Consider the following 22,368-nt stretch of genomic DNA (forward strand, 5'->3'; position numbering starts at 1 on the left):
CAGATAAATTTCCTTGATTTAATTTTTTTATTTATTTATTAAAACTAACATCATAAAGTATGATCATTTTTTACTTTAAACAATGAAGGATCTATACTTGACCCATCTCTGGGGTGTCTTAGCAGCATATAAGGTGAATTTTTTCTCCTTCTCTCCTCCTACTGACCTAATGCGTAAACATTGTGGGAAACGGGCTAACCAGACAAGATTTAAACTTCGACGTCTGAGGACCCAACAAACAAACCAAGCACAATGTTCTCGTACAATTCCGGATTTCTAACACGCAGTCACAGCATTTGCCGTGGTCTTGTGGCTATCAGAGCAGGATCGATGCTCTCTGTATGTTTTTCCGTCGTCTCTTGGCATGTTCATATGTAAATTGCGCAAACTTATTTTGTCCATTAGATCGAAAGATCTGAAAAAAAAACATACATAGATCCTCCCCTAGAAGAAATTCCGACAGAAGTGGTTGAAAGTGGACAAAAGAGATGCATTAAGACACCAGGTGTAAAACAAGTATGTGTCTTCCTCGTCTACTTGTGATCCAATCGACCCTAAAGCATCTTAACCCCTTTGTTCAAAGATCGCAGATGGCCCCAGATTATTGTTGTTCAACATTCACTGCACTTAAAAAATCACTCTTTCTTGTTCGTATCATGAGAAAGATTAAAGACTCCAGCTTCGATATTTGACCACTGTTTATGATAAAACTGGGTTGCAGTGACATTAATTTCTTAATTTATGTCAGGAGTGCAAAATAATCAACCTGTAATGTTTGATATTTTGAATAGAATATCACAGGCATATGAATTCACTCACTTGTGCTGCTTTTTGTGTTTACATAGATGCACTAGATCAATGGTTCTCAAACTTTTTCGGTATGTGGCCCCCTTGTTAAAAGACCAACCACCAACAGTGTTACATAACAGTGTTGCTGAAATTAAGCTTTTAATTTGATTCAAACTTTAAGAGTGCATTAAAATAACTAAAAAACAATGGGCAAAGTCATGAACATGGAAAGCAATAGAAATTACATTACATTTTGGAAGTAAGCCAAGTTTAATTATATTTCCCCACAAAGACAAATGTTTCATCATATATCACGCTCTGCAATTTTATATGGCTGTGGGACACGAGTAGAACAGAACCACCCTCTTGTCTAATATCTCTGTTTTCTTCCAATGTTCCAAAGCAATGAACACTGATTGTAAAAGGTCAGAATAGTGAATTTTAGCTTCCACACAAGCAAGATATGAATAGCTAGCTGATGCTGTACTGCTGAAAAAAACAAAACTTATATACAAAAAAATGACCTGCCTTATACCCTGTCCAACAAGCACAAACTGTGTAAAAATTTAACTGGACGTGAGATAAAGATTGAAACTAACGAGATGGCGTTTTTCTCCTTTGCCATAGTAAAGGATGTGAATACAGGGATTAAAAGTGAACAAAAGAAAGTATCCTTCCGAAAGGAAACGTGAGTGACGATTTGGGAAAAAGACACGAGATTCCATGTCCAGAGGAACAGGCTAATTTATGGAATAGGTTATTGTTTAATTTGTGGAAAATCGCAAAAAAGAATAAACTGACATATGGCTTAATTATATTTTATGGGATCTGGCTACCTCTCTCATTCGGCATGTAACCAAATGCCTCTCAAAACGTCACAAAATCCGACGGCGCTGCTTGGATGTTTTAAATAATTCGACCACCCTATTTTGAAAAATAAACTTTGAAAGTGAGCTCTTTTGTTTGTGAGAGTCTAATGTATACGATCGTATACAGTTTTACAACATAAACGGTCCTCAGATTGCATAATGTCTTGAAGACTGATGATGGAGAGCAGATCGTTCAGGCGAAATCTGACGTAACAATGGAAAATATATCAATATTTTATGAATTTAACGCTTTTGGACAAAGTGCTGTTGGATGTTTTTCAATGGACGCTTGTCATGGACATTTTTCCCAAGTGTGACTGATTGGATTCATCCTGCTATTTCATAACAAAGGTATGAAGTACCATTTTGATTTTGCATGTTGTCATTTGCACTCCTGACACAAATTACAGTATTACTGTTGCTGGGGCATCTATATCGTAAAACAGACAACATAAATTGACTAAACCCTTAGAACTTTCAAATTATGTATTTAATGCCTGAATGTATCATTATTAAAAGTTTTCTATATAGTAAATGTAATCCATGGTAAACAAAGTGATGTCAAGAGAGAGGTCTGTACAATAAGTGTCAAGAGGTTAAATTTGATTTTAGTGGTCAAACCTTGAACTGGGCAGCCATCAACTGCCGCACCCCAGCCCTTGAGAGAGGCATTTGTCATTAGAGATTTTTAAAGACAACAATCCCCTAGAGCTGAACCTGAATGGAATGAAGACCTCTGCGCATATAACTCGGGACAAGGCTTGACCAAAAGGAAGAACTCAATATTATTAAACTTCACCCAGAAAAGCGAACCTGAGAAACTTCCTGTGCTCTGGCTGAATCTCAATGTGAAAACAGGCGTCCTTTAGATTTATTGTCACAATCCAATCCTCAGATTGAATTTGTGAGCTTCAGCATTAGCATCTTAATTCTGTATGTCCTCAGAGTATAAGGCAAGTATAATATTGGACACATCCCCCTGTCCTTTATGAGTACTATTAATTTAGCAGAGGGATCATTTTTTAGATAGGATCGATCTGCTCATGGCCCTGAAACAAACCATTGGCAGGGAACCCCTGAACAAGCTGGGCAGATCAATCGCTGAGTACTTCAACTTCCCAAAACATCACTGGTAGCGGGATAACCAGGAGCACCCTTTGAGGCTTTAGCAGAGCATCTGGCACCGTTTTGGTGTAGCCTGACCCCCCACAAAAAGGTTTGCCACCAGGGGCCCAGTCCAAAGGGAGTCAGGGTTTTTCTTTGCCGTCAGAGAAGAGATTACTGTCCTTAGATCGAACTTTACCTTGGATGGCTGAGCTTGCATTCGCTGCCCAGCCCCTCAATCTCTTTGAGGAGGATCTCAGTCAGCCACGCTCGCTTTTTGTTCCTCCTGCAGCTGGTTGAGCTGGCTGCCGGCTCTAACCAGGATTAACTTCTTAGTTCACTTGGCCTCTTGGTATCTGTCGACAACTGCATTTACTGCGTTGCCAAACAGACCGGAAAGCAAAATCGGAGCGTCACAGAGAAATGCCTTGTCTTTCTCTTTGATACCAGGTAAATTGAGCCACAGGTGGTGCTCTGTGGCAATCATCGCATCCATAGAATGGTCAATGGCCTGGGCTGTCAGCTTTGTGGCCCGGCAGAGATCTAAAACCACCTCCTGGTTAAATCCCTTGCCACAATTTAGGTTTCTAGGTCTTTTAGCAAGTCAGCCTGGTTTGCCTGCAAGACTCCCATTGTGTGCAGGGATGTGCATATGACTTTCCCACAAAATTTGATGTTGTTCGACAAGGCTTAGTGGGCAAGGCGGTTTTGTGGCCTAATATTGAGCCCTGTGGCATTCCATACTTTACATGTTTGATGAGATGGCTTCTGTAATTACCACATGGACCCGCCTTTAAACCACCCGTCCCTCACGGACTGTGTGACATTGCAATAAGGTCTTTTTTTCTGCAACTAACCAAATAATAATTTTATGGTCGACTAAGCCTCTTCTAGTCTTCTAACGTTTAGTCGACAATTAGGGGCAGCCCTAGTGTATAGCATACATGTTGGTTTTGATGCTTTATATGTTTTTAACTATTTGGATATCTTGCTTTGTGCCATTAAACTGTTGTTAACTTGTATTTGTCTTTTTTCACCTTAGACCCGATGGTGCTGAATAAAATGGAAGAGAAAGATTATTATGAGAAACTTGATTTCATGACTGGAAAAAAGTCTACACAGATTGAAAAGACATCACAAAAAGGCTACACAGCTAAAAAGAGAGGAATTAAAAAGTTTTTCACCTGCCAACAGTGTGGAAAGAGTTTTGATCAGTGTGGAAACCTTAAAGTCCATATGAGAATTCACAAAGGAGAGAAACCTTACTCCTGCAAACAATGTGGGAACAGTTTTAATGAAACAGGAAACCTTAATGTTCACATGAGAATTCACACTGGAGAGAAGCCTTACACCTGTCAACAATGTGGAAAGAGTTTCACTCAAAAAGGAAACTTTACAAAGCACATGAGAATTCACACTGGAGACAACCTTTTCAACTGCCAACAGTGTGGAAAGAGTTTCAGTGAAAAGGGAAACCTTAAAAAGCACATGATAATTCACACTGGAGAGAGCTCATTCACATGCCAACAGTGTGGGAAGAGTTTCACTCAAAATGGAAACCTTAAAAAGCACATGAGAATTCACACCGGAGAGAAGCCTTATACCTGCAGACTCTGTGGGAAGAGCTTCACATGGGAACTAGGCCTTAGGTATCACATGCAGATTCACACTGGAAAAAAGCCATTCACATGTGGTCAGTGTGGAAAGAGTTTCACACGTAAAGGGACCCTTGAGACCCACATTAGAATTCACACTGGAGAGAAGCCATTCAAATGTGGTCAGTGTGGAAAAAGTTTCAGATGTAAAGAAAATCTTAATCAGCACATGAGGATTCACTCAAGATAGAACTGTTTTATATGTCATCAGTGCAGAAGTAGTTTCAGAGACATGAATTGCTTTAAGAATCATGTAATAACTCACTCTGGAGAGAAGCCTTTCATGTGCAATCACTGTGGAAAGAGTTTTACAAATAAAGGAAAGCGTAAAACTCGCATGGAACTTCACTTTGAAAAGAGGCCTTTCACATGTCTTCAGCGTGAGAAAAGTTTCACCTCTGAAAGAGACATGAAACGTCATTTGCAAATTCCTTCTGGAGGAAAGAAATGTAATTGTGATAAGCGTAATAATGAATTTTTTTTGTACATTACACTTACAGATACAGTGCATCCGGAAAGTATTCACAGCACTTCCCCTTTTCCACATTTTATTATATTTTATTTTATTTCATTTTATATTAAAGCCTTATTCCAAAATGCATTAAATTAATTATTTTCCTTAAAATTCTACAAACAATACCGCATAATTACAACGTTCAAGAAGTTTAAAATCTTTGCAAATTTATTAAAACTAAAAAGTGAAATAAATGATATTGTATTCTGAGTACACAAGTATTCACAGGCTTTGCTCAACACTTTGTTGAAGCATCTTTGGCACCAAATTACAGCCTCAGGATTTTGAGTATGATGCTACAAGCTTGACACACCTATTTTTGGGCAGTTTCTCCCATTCTTCTTTGCAGAACCTATCAAGCTCCATCAGGCTGGATGAGGAGCGTTGATGTACAGCCATTTTCAGATCTCTCCAGAGATGTTTAATCGGTTTCAAGTCTGGGCTCTGGCTGGGCAACACAAGGACATTCACAGAGTTGTCCCGTAGCCACTCCTTTGTTATCTTGGCTGTGTGCTTAGGGTCATTGTCCTGTTGGAAGATGAACCGTCACCCCAGTCTGAGGTCCAGAGCGCTGTGGAGCAGGTTTTCATCAAGGATGTCTCTGTACATTGCTGCATTCATCTTTCCCTCAATCGTGACTCGTCTCGCAGTTCCTGTCGCATGAGCGGTGCCTGGTTTCCTCCAGACATGACGTTTGACATTCAGGCCAAAGAGTTCAATCTTTGTTTCATCAGACCTGAGAATTTAGTTTCTCATGGTCTGAGAGTCCTTCAGGTGCCTTTTGGCAAACTCTAGATGGGCTTTCATGTGCTTTTTACTAAGTGGCCAGACAGGTGGAGTGCTGCAGTGATGGTTCTTCTGGAAGGTTCTTCTCTCTACTCAGAGAAACTATGGAACTCTGTCAGAGTGACCATCAGGTTCCTGGTCACCTCTCTGACTAAGGCCCTTTTCCCTCGAGTGCTCAATTTGGCTGGGTGGCCAGCTCTAGGAAAAGTCCTGGTGGTACCAAACTTCTTCCATTTACAGATGATGGAGGCCACTGTGCTCATTGGGACCTTCAATGCTAATTCGCAATCTCTTTAGAGTATAAAACAATAAATCGCACCGGGGAAAGTTCCTGCGGTGGAAACGCGGCTTAACTCTGGGATCTTTTTATGGGAAGTAGAGTAAAGGATATTCAAGAGACTGGGACCTTCAATGCTGCAGAAATTTTTCTGTGCCCTTCTCCAGATCTGTGCCTCTATATAATCCTGTCTCTGAGGTCTACAGACAATTCATTGGACTTCATGGCTTGGTTTGTGCTCTGACATGCACTGATACCTTCAAATCAAAATATTAATTAAACTTCTGTTTTGCAGTGAAATGCTGGTACATAAATGAAAAAATTATAAATAAAAAGACAAACTGAATGAATCAGTGTAATGTTCATTTTTTTCATCTATAGTGAATGCACCCCCGCTTACAGTTACAAAGATCACAGCAGTTATACCATTTCCAAGGTCTAAGCTACGTCATTGCTTTCAGGTTGAATGATTCTCATTGGCCAAGAAATTGATAAACATAGCAATTTTCCACACATATACAGATAGACTGAAGCATATCTCCATTGATTATGCAGCTGACACTCGGACCCTGAAGTGAGGCACGTCGTGGCCTTCCAGGTCACAGATTTGGGTGGCTGGGTGCCAGCATGTCTCGAACAACAACTCAGTCAATCTCCAACAATGCCAGTGGTTCCTTAACCTGTAAGCAAGAAGACTAACACACACACCCGACACACATCTTTTCTAAGGTTGGATTTGGCCAGGCTCTAACTATAAACAGGAGTCTTGTCTCAAAACATCAAGATAACAAGTTCTTTCTCTCAGGATAGGTCTCACTTTATTCTAAATGGAAAATATAGGCTTTAACTGACAAATGGTCCCTTAAACTATAGACTTCAATGACCCCTATTTGTTTGAACGTTGAAGACAAACTCAAACACAAAACCAGTTCCTATTTAATTTCTGGAAGCCGGGATAAATAGGCAAGCACTGTTACTACATTCAAATATCAAAAACTGACATTAAAAAGAATACATGAAAATAACATTTCAGTAATCACACTGGTAAATTCAATAGCAAAATAAAATCTCCAGAGAAGTCATTCAACTCATGTGATATTTAGAAGGAAAAATATTGATTAATACCTTGATGATAATCACTCATTACATATACATTGAAGCAGCAGTGGATTCCAATCCACCCCCTTCAATATATATATATATTTTATTTTTTTTATTTTTTTTTCTCTCATGGAAGAACTACATAAATAAAAATAATAAATGCCATGGATGAATATTTACTGCGTAATTCACTGTTTTGTTGAGGGGGGAGGTTATGGAATCATCACTTTATTTTTTACACAGTGGCAGGCAAGTCAATTCATAAATGTATTATGTGCCACTTGTGATTGAACAATTGTGTTCAAAAATGGGAGAAAAACACTTTTACCCCTGGTTCCAAAGACAAGGCTTAAGCCTAGTCCCAGACTAAAATGTATGTTTGAGCTGTTGTAACTGAAAGCAACTTGCACTGACGTATCTTGAAATATGTCAGAGTCATTGTTTTGTCTCAAGATGCACACTAGTAATATATTTTTTTTTCTAAGGCATGTTTGTAAAAGCTACTTAGATGTCCTAATTAAACTATGGTCTAATCCTGGCTTAATCTATGGGTGCTTTCACACCTGAAAAGGTGTTTGTTTCGGGTCATTTAGGCATACGTGAACATACGAACGTGCTTGAATCTGCACTGCCCCGGTTGCAAATGAACTCTGGGGCAGTTCGATTGAGGTGTGAAAGCAATCCGACCTAACGGACCAACAAATCAAATAGTATTAAAATCATAACTGGAAATGTGCTATATAAAAAGCAACTAGAGCAGGACTAACTAAGCAGTAGTGTCTGATTCTGTGAGTGAGCACATTGGTTATCACAGCTGAAAAGAAAGTGTGTCTCTTCATCTTTAAATGTTTTGTAATTGCGCTTCTCCGTGTGAGAATGCTGTCCTGATTAAGCCTTGATTCCTGCTCTAGTTGCATTCTAACATTCGTAAAGTGTTTGCGTGTGTCTTGACACTGATGACCTCTAGACAGCGCTGGGAGATCCAGAGAGAGTGCGTTTGAATTTGCTGCAGTATTAATATGAATGTATTATATAATTTAAAAGTGGGAATGACTGCTACATTCATATATATATAATAATAATAATAATAATTCATTACATTTATATAGCGCTTTTCTCAGCACTCAAAGCACTTTACATAGAAGGGGGGAATCTCCTCAACCACCACCAATGTGCAGCATCCACTTGGATGATGCGACGGCAGCCATATTGCGCCAGAACGCTCACCACACACCAGCTTACTGGTGGAGAGGAGACAGTGATGAAGCCAATTAGTATATGAGGATGATTAGGAGGCCATGATGGACAGAGGCCAAGGGGCAAATTTGGCCAGGATGCCGGGGTTACACCCCTACTCTTTCGAAAGACATCCTGGGATTTTTAATGACCACAGAGAGTCTGGACCTCGGTTTTACGTCTCATCCGAAGGACGGTGCTCTTTTGACAGTATAGTGTCCCCGTCACTATACTGGGGCATTAGGACCCACACAGACCACAGGGTGAGCGCCCCCTGCTGGCCTCACTAACACCTCTTCCAGCAGCAACCTGGTTTTCTCAGGAGGTCTCCCATCCAGGTACTAACCAGGCTCAGCCCTGCTTAGCTTCAGTGGGTAACCAGTCTTGGGCTACAGGGTGACATGGCATGGCATATATATGTATACATAGCTGCTCTGGAGTAAACCGTGATGTCATCGTCAAGCTCACTTCAGTTCTTGTATAATAGTGTCAGTGTCAATGCATATTAAATTTAATGTCCCCAACTAAGCAAGTCAAGCCAATGGCAACAAAGGTGGAAAAAGGTGACAGTGGCAAGGAACCAAAACTCCATCAGGTGGCAGAATGGAGAAAAAAACCTTGGGAGAACCCAGGCTCAGTCAGGGGGGCAATTCTCCTCTGGCCAATGAACGAACAGTGTATGATTATGATTCAGGTAGCATTATAGGTCAGATTGTTTTGGAACAATCAGAATATTATCCAGTTCCATCTGGTTTAAGATCAGAGTCCTCACGCCGGGATGGAGACTGGTTTGTTGAGGATCAGTGCTGATGGCTGTCATGTCGATGAGGCCTTCGATGAGAGTCTAGTTGACACAATCTCTGCTGTCACTTCAGGGATGCGTTGTGGTCGTGTCTAGGTGCAGGTCCTCAATCTGGTTACAGTAAACCTTGGAATAAGCAGAAAGACTAACATTAGTGTAGATGCATATAGGTGTGAAAACGCCCCAAATCATGTCTATGAAACAAGGCCTTAATGTTTTTTTATTTTTGTTTACACAAACCATGAGAAAATTCGTAAGTCAACACCATTGCTGAGTGTTTTCTACTTAAAACTAAAGACATTTTGAAATTGCTGGTGTTCCTGTTGTCACAAACACGTTTCTATTGATATGAAAAATCTGTACATTTAGCAATATAGCGGGTTAAATATGTATATAATGTAATTTACGATATTATGATGAACTATATGCCTTTCTCCACTGATGCTGAAGTTGTTTAAAGCGTTTCAGCGAATGCTGATTTTTAGAAGGCTGCTGTCTGACTCGAGATGGCGATCAGGAATGTGGAGTGTGTAACATTAAGACGGGCATACACTGCGATTTTCGTCCGATTTTGAGCCGAATTCTGACTCGTGGGACTCTTTTTCAGGTCGGGTCAATTTTCAGCTTTGTCGTGCGTCGTTTGTCGTGCAGTGTACAGGAGGAAACGAGAGGCGATAAACCTCTCCCGACCGGCAATCGGATGGTCGGTTGAATTTCTGGCATGTTAGAAATTGTGGTTGCTCCTCGTGACTATATCGCACAGTTGAAGCAGAGCTACGAACCGATTGCCCTAAACTCAGTGTTTTTTCCCTCACTGCGCCTGCGCGAAAACAAGTTTCATCTGCAGCAAAAAAAAAAAAAAAAAAAAAAAAAACGAAAAGAGGGAGATCTTTAAGTTCTGTAGTTCAAACTAGCTACAAATTACTGTTGCTTACCTCCAGTTCGTGTTGCAAAAAGGATTAACCATTACCCACGTCTTCCAAGCCACCTGCGATGTAAACTTTCCCTCTTTTATTAATTTGTTAAAGCTGCAGTCGGCAAGTCTGGCAGATTGAGTGGACTTGAGTGGATTTTGAATGTTTACAACTCTCATGCCCCTCCCCCACTACCAACGAGCACCCGCCCATCGTCAGTGCATGTGTACCTGATTTTCTGTGAACGCGTCCGTCTCTTCAGCATCGATCAACACCATGGACTCGGAGTAGGCTGCCCTGGCTAATCTATCCATAGATAGCAATAACCGAGGAATTGGAAGTTTGTTAGTAGATTTTCTCTCCGCCATCACGCTTCCTACAATCTTCAGGCGAACTTCAGGCGTGTCGTGTGCATGTGATATTGTAATGTGCGCGTCTGCGCGAGGGAGGGGGGATCTGTGGCGTGTGCACGACCTGTGATTGACAGTCAGATCTCACACCCCCCAGCGCTCATTGGACCTGATGATCCGGGAGCGGTGAATTTTTGCAAAACAAATAACACGCTCCAGGTGGAGTTAGAAGCTCGGGTTTTTTTCTAAAACCACCTTATTTATGTTGTTCTGTCGGATTATAGTGTCAATTTCACTGAATTTGATCAAAAAAATGTTGCCGACGGCAGCTTTAAACAATGTTTTTGAAATAAAGCTGTTTTAAAATTTTCATTGATGAATTATTGCAGTGTTCGGACATATTATAGACTGTTAATAATTAATGATATGCCTATAATTCATTGTAATCAACCTAAATGTTTTAGACAATTTTCAATAAGGAGGAGTAAGCTTCTATGTAATCTTTTATTATCCTCACAGCGCGTTGGTTTTGCGGTGATGCGCTATGAAATTATTTCGTGGCAAAAGTAGCCTAGGCCTTTCCTAATAATAATAATAATAATAATACAATAATACTAATAATAATTTAATACATAAATTGGAAATGATAAATCATCTTGATATTGATAGCTGATGCTTGTTTTGACAGTATCTCTGGATACATGATATCGTCTATAGGTGCAAACCGGCACAAGGGTTTATCGCGCTGATTCACGCATATTTCACATGTATAGTGTGAGCAGTGAAGTCGCAGCTCGACGTTCAGATCGTATAGTGTGAGCACATAAATCCTGAGCTTTGGCTTTACATCGCATGCGATCTACTCCTTCAGTGTGAGTATACCTTGCTGAAATCGCACAGACATCGCACAGAGTATGCCCGCCTTTTGCAGCACATTATTAGCTGTTTGATGACAGTCAAGAAAAAGGCTAATCTAATTTATTACCGTTGTGTGTCCAATGTTGTAAAGAGTGATACATAAAATGCATTACCAGAATTAATTGAATGTAGAATTAATTGAATGTAGTAAATTTAATATTACAATCAATCGCCCTGTTCTTCCTGTGAATACTCAGTGTTAGTTGTTTATTAATTCTAAGAAATGTTCATTTCCAGGAGAGGGAAATGTCTTTCTTACAGTACAGTACTATTAAGAGCCTGTAGTCAAAATCTAACAGACATCACAGACATCAACCTGAAGAAGCAGCAGTAAAAGCCAGAAGAAGAAGAGAGGTCACTGTGAATTTGGCTCTAATAAAGCCTGAGAAAAGTCCCACCTCTCCGGGTTTGTTTGACCAATCAGAAAGGTGGAATTTCCAAGTGGGAAAATTCCTCTTTTGGAGATTTTTATTGCTCTGTTTCAAGCGTGCTTATTTGCATTTGCAGCTGGATTGGTTGCTGATGAAGAAACTTAAAGGGCACCTATTATGCAAAATTCACTTTTACATGGTGTTTGAACATAAATGTGTGTTGGCAGTGTGTGAGCAAAACCACCCTAGAATGATAAAAATCCACCCAGTAGTTTTTTTTCTATCTCAATAAATCATAAGCACTGTCTCAGAACGAGCTGTTCTAGATTTCCCTCACTGTGACGTAGAATTGAGCTAAGCCCCACCGACGTGTTTGATTGACATCTGGGTTTTGGCATAGACCCCGCCCTCGGTGATCTGTGTACACCATCCTCCATTGTTTCAACGGCAGCCGGTAATGTCTCCTAAGAAGTGTAGGTGTTCTGTTGTGGGATGTAAGAATCAATGGACATACTAGTAGTCTTCACGATCTTCACTGACATCAGAGCCACTGAAAACGCAGCGGATGGACTTTATTTATGAAGAAAAGGCACCACTTAAACTTCCTAAATACGAGAATCATGTTCTGACTCACTGTTTAGTGAACGAGGGTCAAAGAAGTTAATCCTCAAGTGTGGATCGTTGCCTACTGTTCGCGATCCAACGTCACCTTCAGAAGAAGTAAGTGTATTTTATGATTTATGAGCAAATAGTCATTTCAATCGATGTCCAGTTCAACAACAAATGCATCTAAAGCTATTTATTGTCGTCGTCATAGGATGTCTCAACAAACAACGTCATACAGTTTTATGTCACGTAGGCTCCATAGACAGTATATAAACGTCTATCTCCCTCCTCTTAAGAAAAAATAAATAAATCGTTTGTACTTAGCAAACGTTATCACAGTATTTGTATGTGTGTGTGTGTGTGTGTGTGTGTGTAGGCTAGTTAAAAAAAAATGCGCGAACGTTATCACAGTTCGTGTGTGTGTGTGTGTGTGTGTGTGTGTGTGTGTTGCACATCCATAATTGCAAAGGAGACGCGATTAAAACTTTGTAAGTACATAAATGTATCAAATAACCATTCCGAGACGTTTTGTCCATTCTTATTCGTGTTTATTTTGTGCTGGTCTGTCTTCATCATCTGGGTCCAGCAGGGCGGGGATATGCAGCTCATTTACATTTAAAGCGGTACACCCCCAAAACAGGTCTTTTTAAAACAGGCCCAAAAATGACATTTTCAAATGGCTATAATAAATTACCTGTGGGGTATTTTGTGCTGAAACTTCACAAATGCATTCTGGGGACACCCAAGACCAATATTACATCTTGTAAAAAGGGGCATAATAGGTGCCCTTTAAAGATTCTTGTAAAACTAATAAGTTGTGCAGCAATGAACATGACATATACACCGAATCATTTTGATCTTCAAAGTACCAATTTATAGAGACCAAACATGGTATAGTTGAGGTTACATTGATCGCTGGTTCATAAAATTCATTGTATCAAAGAAATAATAGTATCATAAGACACTACACAAGACAGTAAATCATTCACACAGTGTCCTGTGATGCATGTTCATTTATAGATCAGTTTGTCTATAAATGAATGCAGGAAATCTGTTTTAGGGTGCTTTCACACTGGTTTGCTGCGGTCCGAGCCTGGGCGCGATTGTTCCTGGCGCCCCCCGCAGCGTTGGTCTGGTTCCACACTCAACTTGATTCTATCAAACCCTGGTGCCATTGCGTGCATTGCAAATGTGCTTGGCGCATGATAGAAAAAAGAACGCGGGTCAATATATTGTGTTTTTTATTAATTTGTTGCTATTATGCGCAGCTGACTAATGGATGTCTCTTTTGTGGGTATGCTTCATTCCTTAGAGTTAAATGAAGTTCTAAAAAGTCCTAAATAGTTTTGTGTCTGATTGACTCAGTCGTTACACCAGTATTTCCACTTGCCATTGTGCAGCGTTTACTACAATAAAGTTGAGCGAGAGGATCAGGTGTTCTGAGCAGGTGTGAGTGAGTGCAGGGGGGGCTAATTTACATATTAATGGGGTGCATATACCAAATGAAGCAAGGGTGTAGTTACAATCATGCTCTGAAAGAAAACTTCATGCCTTAAAATGAATGTCTCTAAACTTTTAAAGGAAAAAAAAGGTTTAAATATGTAATTTTGATGATCAAAGCTGAGTTTTAAGGGATAAAATTACTGACTACAGGGGGACTTTAACCCCTTAACTGTCACCCCCCTTTTTTCCCGCATCGACATGAAAATCACTATCCAAACTTAAATGTTTATAATTCAAGAATGCTTTGGAATATAGACATATGGTTGGTCTTGTTTTAAAGACATTTGGCAGATTATAGTAGAAGTTAGGTTAAATTATAAATTATGAAAGTGAAACAAAAAAAGTTAGAGAAATTTGAGTTTATGAAAATGTACAAAATAACAATATAATTATTTATATTTTATATATGATATATATTTTTAAAAACATGTTTTACTCTGAAACTGAGATAAAATCAAAGCCAAAAATCTCGAGTTGTGTTCCAAATTTTAGGTTGATATCTCAAAAATGAACTTTCAGTAAGATTTTGTTTGGGTGCAGTACCAAACTTTTTCATTAGATGACATCCAAGCTGCATTACTGACCATATAAGGGCGCCTCCATTTCCATATATGGTTTGAGTGATCTGAGCCAAATATTTCCATAATTTCCATGCAATTTATGAAGTAGACATCCTATTCAGAAGTAGTATGGGCAAACCACTATTTGATTTGAATTCAACCTCTAATAAACGCATAAAAAAACACTTAAGTGCGTTATAGCTCGCTCCCACATCAAAAATCCATAATTTTTTTTCTTTATATTTAAAACATTTTCAAAAACAATTGGTGTTATCTTTTGAACTGGCGTGAAAACAAACTGAGGATTCCACCAATCTATCATTATTTTTCATGTTCATCGCTATTTCAAAATAAAGGCCTGAACATGCCTAATGAGTATGAAATATTCTTGTTGCATAATTGATAAATTACTGCTCCTCTGTAATTTGTAAAAAAAAAAAAGTCATTTTAAAACTTGAGATTATAAGCAAATGATATATAGTTTGTCAATATTACTTATGGTTTTTATTGTTGTAAAGATATTATTGTTTTGAATATATAAGGGGTTAATGAAGTTCCAGATATAGGTTTTGGAGGAGTCTAATCATTCTTTACAGTCTTGTCAATCATCATTTAAGAACATATGAGCAGAACTTTGCAGCTTTTTTTTATTAGGGATGCACCGAAATGAAAATTCTGGGCTGAAACCGAAAATTCTGGATGCACTTGGCCGAAACCAAAAATGTATTTCTTATAGTGGTGGGCATAGAATAATTTTTTTAATCTAGATTAATCTCACTGTAATCTTGGAATTAATCTAGATTAATCTAGATTAAAATGGCTCATTTGAATTCTGCCGAAGGCATTCAGAATATGTGTGCTACCCAAATAATGACTAAAGGGCACGTGTTTCTTAAATACAAAGTGACATTTAAAATAACCTGTGAAGAAATGGCAGAGATTTTTTTTATTTTTAGTAAAACTAACATAATAAAGTATGTTTTTTTTTTTTTTTACTTTGAGCAATGATGGAGCTATAATAGACTCTTCTTATGAGCATATAAAACAAAACAGCTCTTTGGAAAAAAATAAATGTAGCCTAATATTGTAGTAGCCTAGTTATAAACAAAGGTCTATTTTTAGCTCAGATTAACATTTGAGGGCAGCAATTTTATTCATAATGTCAAAATAAAACCAACGTAATGTTACTTGATAGCATTATAGCCTACTATTCCTGCCAAACTTCCATGGTTGCAGTTAGTGTTACTGCAGTAAATCCATGGTAAATGTTGCAGATCTGTGGACACTGGATAGTTCATTCATGGCACAATGTTTCTTCCTGGCTTCCACGCACTGTTTGATCCGTTAATAACGGAGAAATGTGAATGTTTCTCACTAGATCTCGCAGCAATGTTATTACTTAAGTAGCGAATTCAAATGATTTATTTACTGGATTTATTTATTTACTAAACTCTACACCCAGGACCGACATTACCCATCCTTGTTATTGATTAAATATGAAAGTAAAACGGCCAATAGGTGGTGGCAAGTTACTGTTTTTACGAGCGATTTATTCATTCAAACTTCTCGTTCAAATCGGCAATTCTCTGATGAAACACTGTTGTGTTGCTCGGAGAAGATTGACGCTCGCGGTGCCAGGTCCAGAGGTAAGTGCATTAGAGGATCATCAGACAGGCACAACTGTAATAGGTCGTCGTTAGGATGACGAATTTAACGATAACATATTGCCAGGTATAAGTATATACCGGCAACAGGTTGAGTTGCAGGCACACATGCAGTTTAAATGTGTCCTGCCACGGAAAGATTTTTGCCAACTGAGTTGATGGTCGTCTTCCCCTGTATAAGTAAGCATCAGCAGCCACGAGTCGCATTGGTGTGACGTCAACTCCCCTCTTCGATTGATTGGCTAGAGGAGTAGCTGTCAATCTAGAACTAGTGGACCAATGGTGACACTTAAGCCCGCCCTAATTTACATGAAACTCGAACTGCAACATTTGGGAAAGCAAGCGCAGAACATAGAAAGACGAGCGAAGAGAAAAACAGCACAAGCGTACAAAAGAGTAAAATATGAGCAGAAAATGCAAGAGAGCACAAAGCACAGAGTAATATAACCAAGGAAAACATACTTTTTAAGAAAGCATGACCATAAGTTTAAGTTTTGTGCAAAATAACTTTTAATGCATTTAAAGTTTTTATTCATGCTTGTTATTTCTTGATTCACGCTTATCATATTTTGATCCGTGACCACGTTGTTAGCTATTCTGATCATTTTGCATTATTTTTTTCAGTTTGTGCAATATATTTTTACATGTGTTTTTAAATTTTTGATTCACGCTTATTATTATTTTATACGTGACCACTATATATTTGGCGGGAATTTGATCCCATAGCTTTGGTCCAAACTGATAAACAACGGTCCGTCAACCACACAATAACGAGTAGCTCAGTTTCGTTCCGCTTACATTACATTTGCCATTTGATGTCGGACAATGTTGTGGTCGCGCCAGCGTCTCTTACATTATGAGTGTGCTTGCCACGCGTGACCCGCCTACATTTGAAATAAAATTTTGGTCGGCAGGAAAAATGGTCCAACGAACCGTTCGGTTTAAAAATGCGTACCGAATACCGAACCGAATTCGGCTAGGTATACATCCGCGCTAAAATATCAAGGTGAAAGTCATCATAGCTTGCGTAGTATAGACCCAGCTCCCAACCCAACTTTGAGAATAGATTAACGACGATATTTTTTTTATCGCCCGATAAGAGTCTCACGTTAACGCCGATAACGGCCCACCACTAATTTCTTATTTTAAATGTATTCTTATTAAACTTTGTAATTAAATTCAATAATTTAATGACTGAATAAAAACAAAATCAAGCCAATAAAATAAAATAACCACACTTTTATTTCAAGTAACACAAAAATTGGACAGAAAATAGACCTATATTAAAATATTATTAAATATCATTATAATAATATCAGTAGGGTATATCAATATATTATTCTTTATTCAGTTCTATGCTGCAGAATTAGATTTAACAGATTTATTTTTTGACCTGTTATCAAAATAAAGTAGTCCAAAAAAGCTATTATTATCAGAGCATGTGAGCAGATAGCAGGGAGAGGATCAAGAGGATGGCATCACTTGAACAGCGTTGCCCAGCATGGCTATTCACACCATGTTACAGCACAGTAGGGCTATTGCAAACAGAAAAAAGACCAGATAAATTTCATGTCAGCATGTTGTTGTTTGCGGACTTTGCCTTTCCGGTGAGTGAGCGCGAATGGTACATGCGTTTGGGCTGTGAGTGACTGAGCAGAGTGCTTAACACACACACACGGAGGTTGCAGTGGAACATTGAGCAGAACGCGCTATGAACACGGAGCGTAGAGCACAGCGCACACACAAAACATGCTTTGAAGTTGTGCATCTTTCGGAAGCGGAGCTGCTCGCAAAATCACAAGACATGCTGAATGAGAGTGAAACCTAATCGCTGAACACAGAGGGGGCGGGGTGGCATATTTTCTGCCTTTTTTTCTCTTTCGGCCAAAAGATTAATAATTCAATCAATTCGATCAAACCGATAATTTTCAGCAGCTGAAATTTCGGTGCATCCCTATTTTCTATGTAATGTTACTTTGTTGTTCATTTTATTCCTAACTTACAAATCATTCACTCACTGACTTTTTACACATAAATATACATATTTTTAAATACAAAATAGTTCTAAGCACTTTGTTTTATGATCTGTACTGACAATGAATATTTTTTTATTTTCTGTATAAATAGGATTTAGGTAATTTTACAAACTGTAACTATACATTTATTGTCAGTACTGGACTTGCAGTTTACATGGGCAGGTTATTTTGTGCTGTGTGTAATGACCGTGTTTGTCCTTCACCACCGAAGACCATTCTGACCAACGAAAATCCGGGATAAGATGGGGTATATAGCCTAAATCAGGGATGGGCAACTTGGGTCCTGGAGGGCCACTGTCCTACAGAGTTTAGCTCCAACCCTGAAAAAATCACCTGCCTGTAACTTTCTAGTAATCCTCAGGACCTTGATTAGCTTGTTCAGGTGTGTTTGATTAGGGTTGGAGCTAAACTCTATTCACCTTATTCCGGAAGTAGCACTGGGTGGCGCCATCCGCGTAATCTCACTTCCTGGTTTAGCTACTTAGCGCTTTGTTTGCCCTGGTCCAATCTGTTATCTGTCTTGATATAAGTAGATAGACTATAATATTATAGCCAAATGCGTTGGCCTATGGTTATTAACAACTGCTGCAACGTACTAAAGTACATTTCACTTGAAGCTTTTGAAACAATACCACAATCAAATTATTTAATAGCTGTGTCTTTCTAACAGCTATTACTTAGTTATGAAGATGTGCACAAACACTACTACATATAAAGTTTGAAACATTATTACACCAGTTTGTTTGCTTAATCACCAGATACATTTGCATTTGCCAACAGATGAGAAAAAAATAGCCACGAACTGGTGTAGAAAGAAAGTAGAGCCTCAACTAGATGAACAAGAGGGTAACGTTAGCTTAGCTAACTACTAGCTGCAATTTCTTATGGTTTGATCTCTAACACAAGTAATGGCTGTAAAATAAATCCAGCGACTGAATTCTAGAGGACCATAGCTTTCAAACAAGGTATAGCATGTGTATGTGTCCTGTAGTGAGACCATTACAACATTAGATGTTTGTGGCTAATGTAGGCTAAACACTACACATCGGCCGGGCTGCGATCAGACAGGCAGACGGGTCATATAAACACCTAAAAGTCGTTTAAAAATTACCCCGAGAAACAGTGCATTGCTGTGCTGTTGGTACACACGTACATAGCACATTTGGCACAAATTAGCTTATCTTATGTGACATTTTATCAGTGAGACTTCTCTGCAGTTCTCCTCGAAATTGAATGAGGGTCCGCTAAACCGGAAGTTGTTTTACAACGGAAGTACTGGACAGAAGTAAAAGTGGGCGGGGCGGAATAAGGTGAATAGGACATTGGCCCTCCAGGACCGAAGTTGCCCATCCCTGGCCTAAATGTTGTTGGTTTTGATGCTAAATATTTTGATGTATTTTGTTGTGTGCCATTAAACTGGTGTCAACTTGTATTTGTCTTTTTTCATCTTAGACCTGATGGCGCTGAAAGAGGAGAGTTCCAAGGAAATGGAAGAGAAAGATAATTATGAGAAACGTCATGATTTCATGACTGGAAAAAAATCTACACAGATTGAAAATACCTCACAGAAAAGAACTAAAAAGACAGGAATTAAAAAGAATTTCACCTGCCAACAGTGCGGAAAGAGTTTTGATCAACGTGGAAACCTTAGAGTCCACATGAGAATTCACACTGGGGAGAAACCTTTCACCTGCAAACATTGTAAAAAGAGTTTCAATGAAAAAGGAAACCTTAATGTTCACATGAGAATTCACACTGGAGAGAAGCCTTACACCTGCCAGCAATGTGGAAAGAGTTTCACTCAAAAAGGAAACTTTACAAACCACTTGAGAATTCACACTGGAGACAACCTTTTCAACTGCCAACAGTGTGGAAAGAGTTTCAGTGAAAAGGGAAACCTTAAAGTTCACATGAGAATCCACACTAGAGAGATCTCATTCACCTGCCAACAGTGTGGAAAGAGTTTCACTCAAAAAGGAAACCTTAAAAAGCACATGAGAATTCACACCGGAGAGAAGCCTTATACCTGCAGACTCTGTGGGAAGAGCTTCACACGGGAACTAGGCCTTAGGTATCACATGCACATTCACACTGGAGAAAAGCCGTTCAAATGTTGTAGGTGTGGAAAGAGTTTTGCACGTAAAGTGACCCTTGAGGACCACATGAGAGTTCACACTGGAGAGAAGCCGTTCACATGTGGTCAGTGTGGGAGAAGTTTTGTAGGAAGACAAAACCTTAATAAGCACATGAGGATTCACTTAAGAGAGAACTGTTTTAAATATCATCAGTGCGGAAGTAGATTCGGAGACATGAATCACCTTAAGAATCATGTAATAACTCACTCTGGAGAGAAGCCTTCCATGTGCAATCATTGTGGAAAGAGTTTTACAAATAAAGGAAAGCTTAAAGCTCACATGAGACTTCACAATGGAAAGAGGCCTTTCACATGTCTTCAGCGTGAGAAAAGTTTCACAAATCAAAGAGACATGAAACGTCATTTCCAAATTCCCTCTGGAGGAAAGAAATTGGATTGTGATAAGTGTAATAAAACATTTATTTTGCCATTACACTTACAGATACACCTGAAAAGTCACACAGATTTGAGACACTATTCGTGTTCTTTGTGTGGAAAGAGTTTCAAATGGTTTAGTAATTTAAAATGGCACCAGAAAATGCGTATCTGTGTGAAATTGAGGCTACGTTCAAGCCGTAGATGAATGTGGGCCAAATCAGATTTTCTTCTCAATGTTTATTTGTCGTGAGACTGTTCACGTGACCTTTATACACTCACTGGCCACTATATTAGGTTCATCTGTTACTACTTGCTAACACAAATCTCTAATCCTCCAATCACATGGCAGCAACTCAATGCATTTAGGCATGTTGAAGTTCAAACTAAGCATCAGAATGAGAAAGAAAGCTGATTTAAGTGACTTTGAACGTGGTATGGTTGTTGGTCCTAGACCGGTTGGTCTGAGTATTTCAGAAACTGCTGATCTACTGGGATTTTCATGTACAACTATCTCTAGGATTTACAGAGAGTGCTCAGAAAAAGAGAAAATATCCATTTAGCGGCAGATCTGTGGGCTAAAATGCCCTGTTGATGTCAAGAGAATAGCAAGACTGGTCTGATAGAAAGGCAACTTTGACTCTAACCACTCGTTTCAACCAAGGTCTGCAGAATAGTATCTCTGAACACACAACACCTCAAATCTTGAAACAGATGGGCAACGGCAGCAAAAGATCACACAGAGTACCTCTCCTATCAGCTAAGAACTTTTCTGGTCTAATGAGTCTCATTTCTACTGTGACATTCCGATAATATGGTCAGAATTTGGCGTTTAACAACATGAAAGCAAGGATCCATTTTGTATCAATGGTTCAGGGTGTTGGTGGTGGTGTGATGGAATGGGGGGTATTTTCTTAGCATACTTTGGGCCCCTTAGTACTAATAAAGGATATTTTAATCGCCACAGCCTTCCTGAGTATTCAGGGTCCCCGCGGATCCTTAAAAAGTCTTAAAAGGTCTTAAATTAGATTTATTAAATTTAAGGCCATAAAAAGTCTTAAAAAAAAAAAGTCTTATTTTTACTTATGAAAGTCTTACATTTTAGATGACACTTTGACTTAGACTTATCTAAATGCTTTCGAAATTAAAACTAGCGTAGGCCCACGTATTATTTTTTTAATTCTATCTTGGTGGATTTGCTTGTTCACGTGACAATTCGCGTCACTTACGGCAGTATATTAGCCTACGTCTGTCTCATGCACGCGAGAGGAGATAAGAAAATGAGTAAATGTCAGTTCAATTGTAAGTTCATTCTTTATGTGCTTAGGAGTGTGCGATATTTTCTATGAACTATGATGATAATGTAATCATTGTTTTAACTATGTACGAGGCACTGCGAGTGCAAGCTGACATCGCGTTTGTCTCTCATGCTTGCTTTCACTGCTTGATGTGTCAGTGAAGTTATAAATGTCCCCAAATGAGTTTTTGTCTTAGCCTATATTTATATCATATTATGTTGTTATATTAGAATATCACATGAGTGCCGTTTTCCTGTGCACAATTGCAAATGCAAATGTGCTATTTATTTTATACAACAGTTAAATTAACAATACAGTTAACATTGTGAGTTACTTTTTGGACACAATATTGTCAATTTTAACTTTATATCTTCGACGAGAATTTCATGATGAATGGAAGCGATGATTTTTTTTTTTTTTTTTTTACTGAAATCCGCGTTTTGAACGAATCATTTTAACGATTCAATGAACAATCACTTGTTTTTCTGAACGAATCAGCCGTTTGA

At 38.8% G+C, this 22,368-nt stretch overlaps 1 protein-coding gene across 2 annotated transcripts in view; it reads left to right on the top strand.

The window, feature by feature from the left end:
* Positions 1–21,332, top strand: part of LOC307157107 (uncharacterized protein) — a 37,020-nt gene extending 15,688 nt beyond the window's left edge. Inside the window, exon 3 of one of the 2 annotated variants that reach the window (XR_013820868.1) lies at positions 3,805–6,310. Coding sequence is in view for 1 of the 2 variants with exons in the window: in XM_079868871.1 (XP_079724997.1) it covers positions 19,508–20,772 (1,265 nt within the window). In the remaining variant the exon portion in view is untranslated. Of the gene's footprint in view, positions 1–3,804; positions 6,311–19,507 lie in introns of those variants that run through there. The other variant, XM_079868871.1, reaches the window with a different exon arrangement.
* Positions 21,333–22,368: the final 1,036 nt, after the last annotated feature.

This window comes from Squalius cephalus (assembly GCF_949319135.1).
Source record: "Squalius cephalus genome assembly, chromosome: 4".
Taxonomy (NCBI): Eukaryota; Metazoa; Chordata; class Actinopteri; order Cypriniformes; family Leuciscidae; genus Squalius; species Squalius cephalus.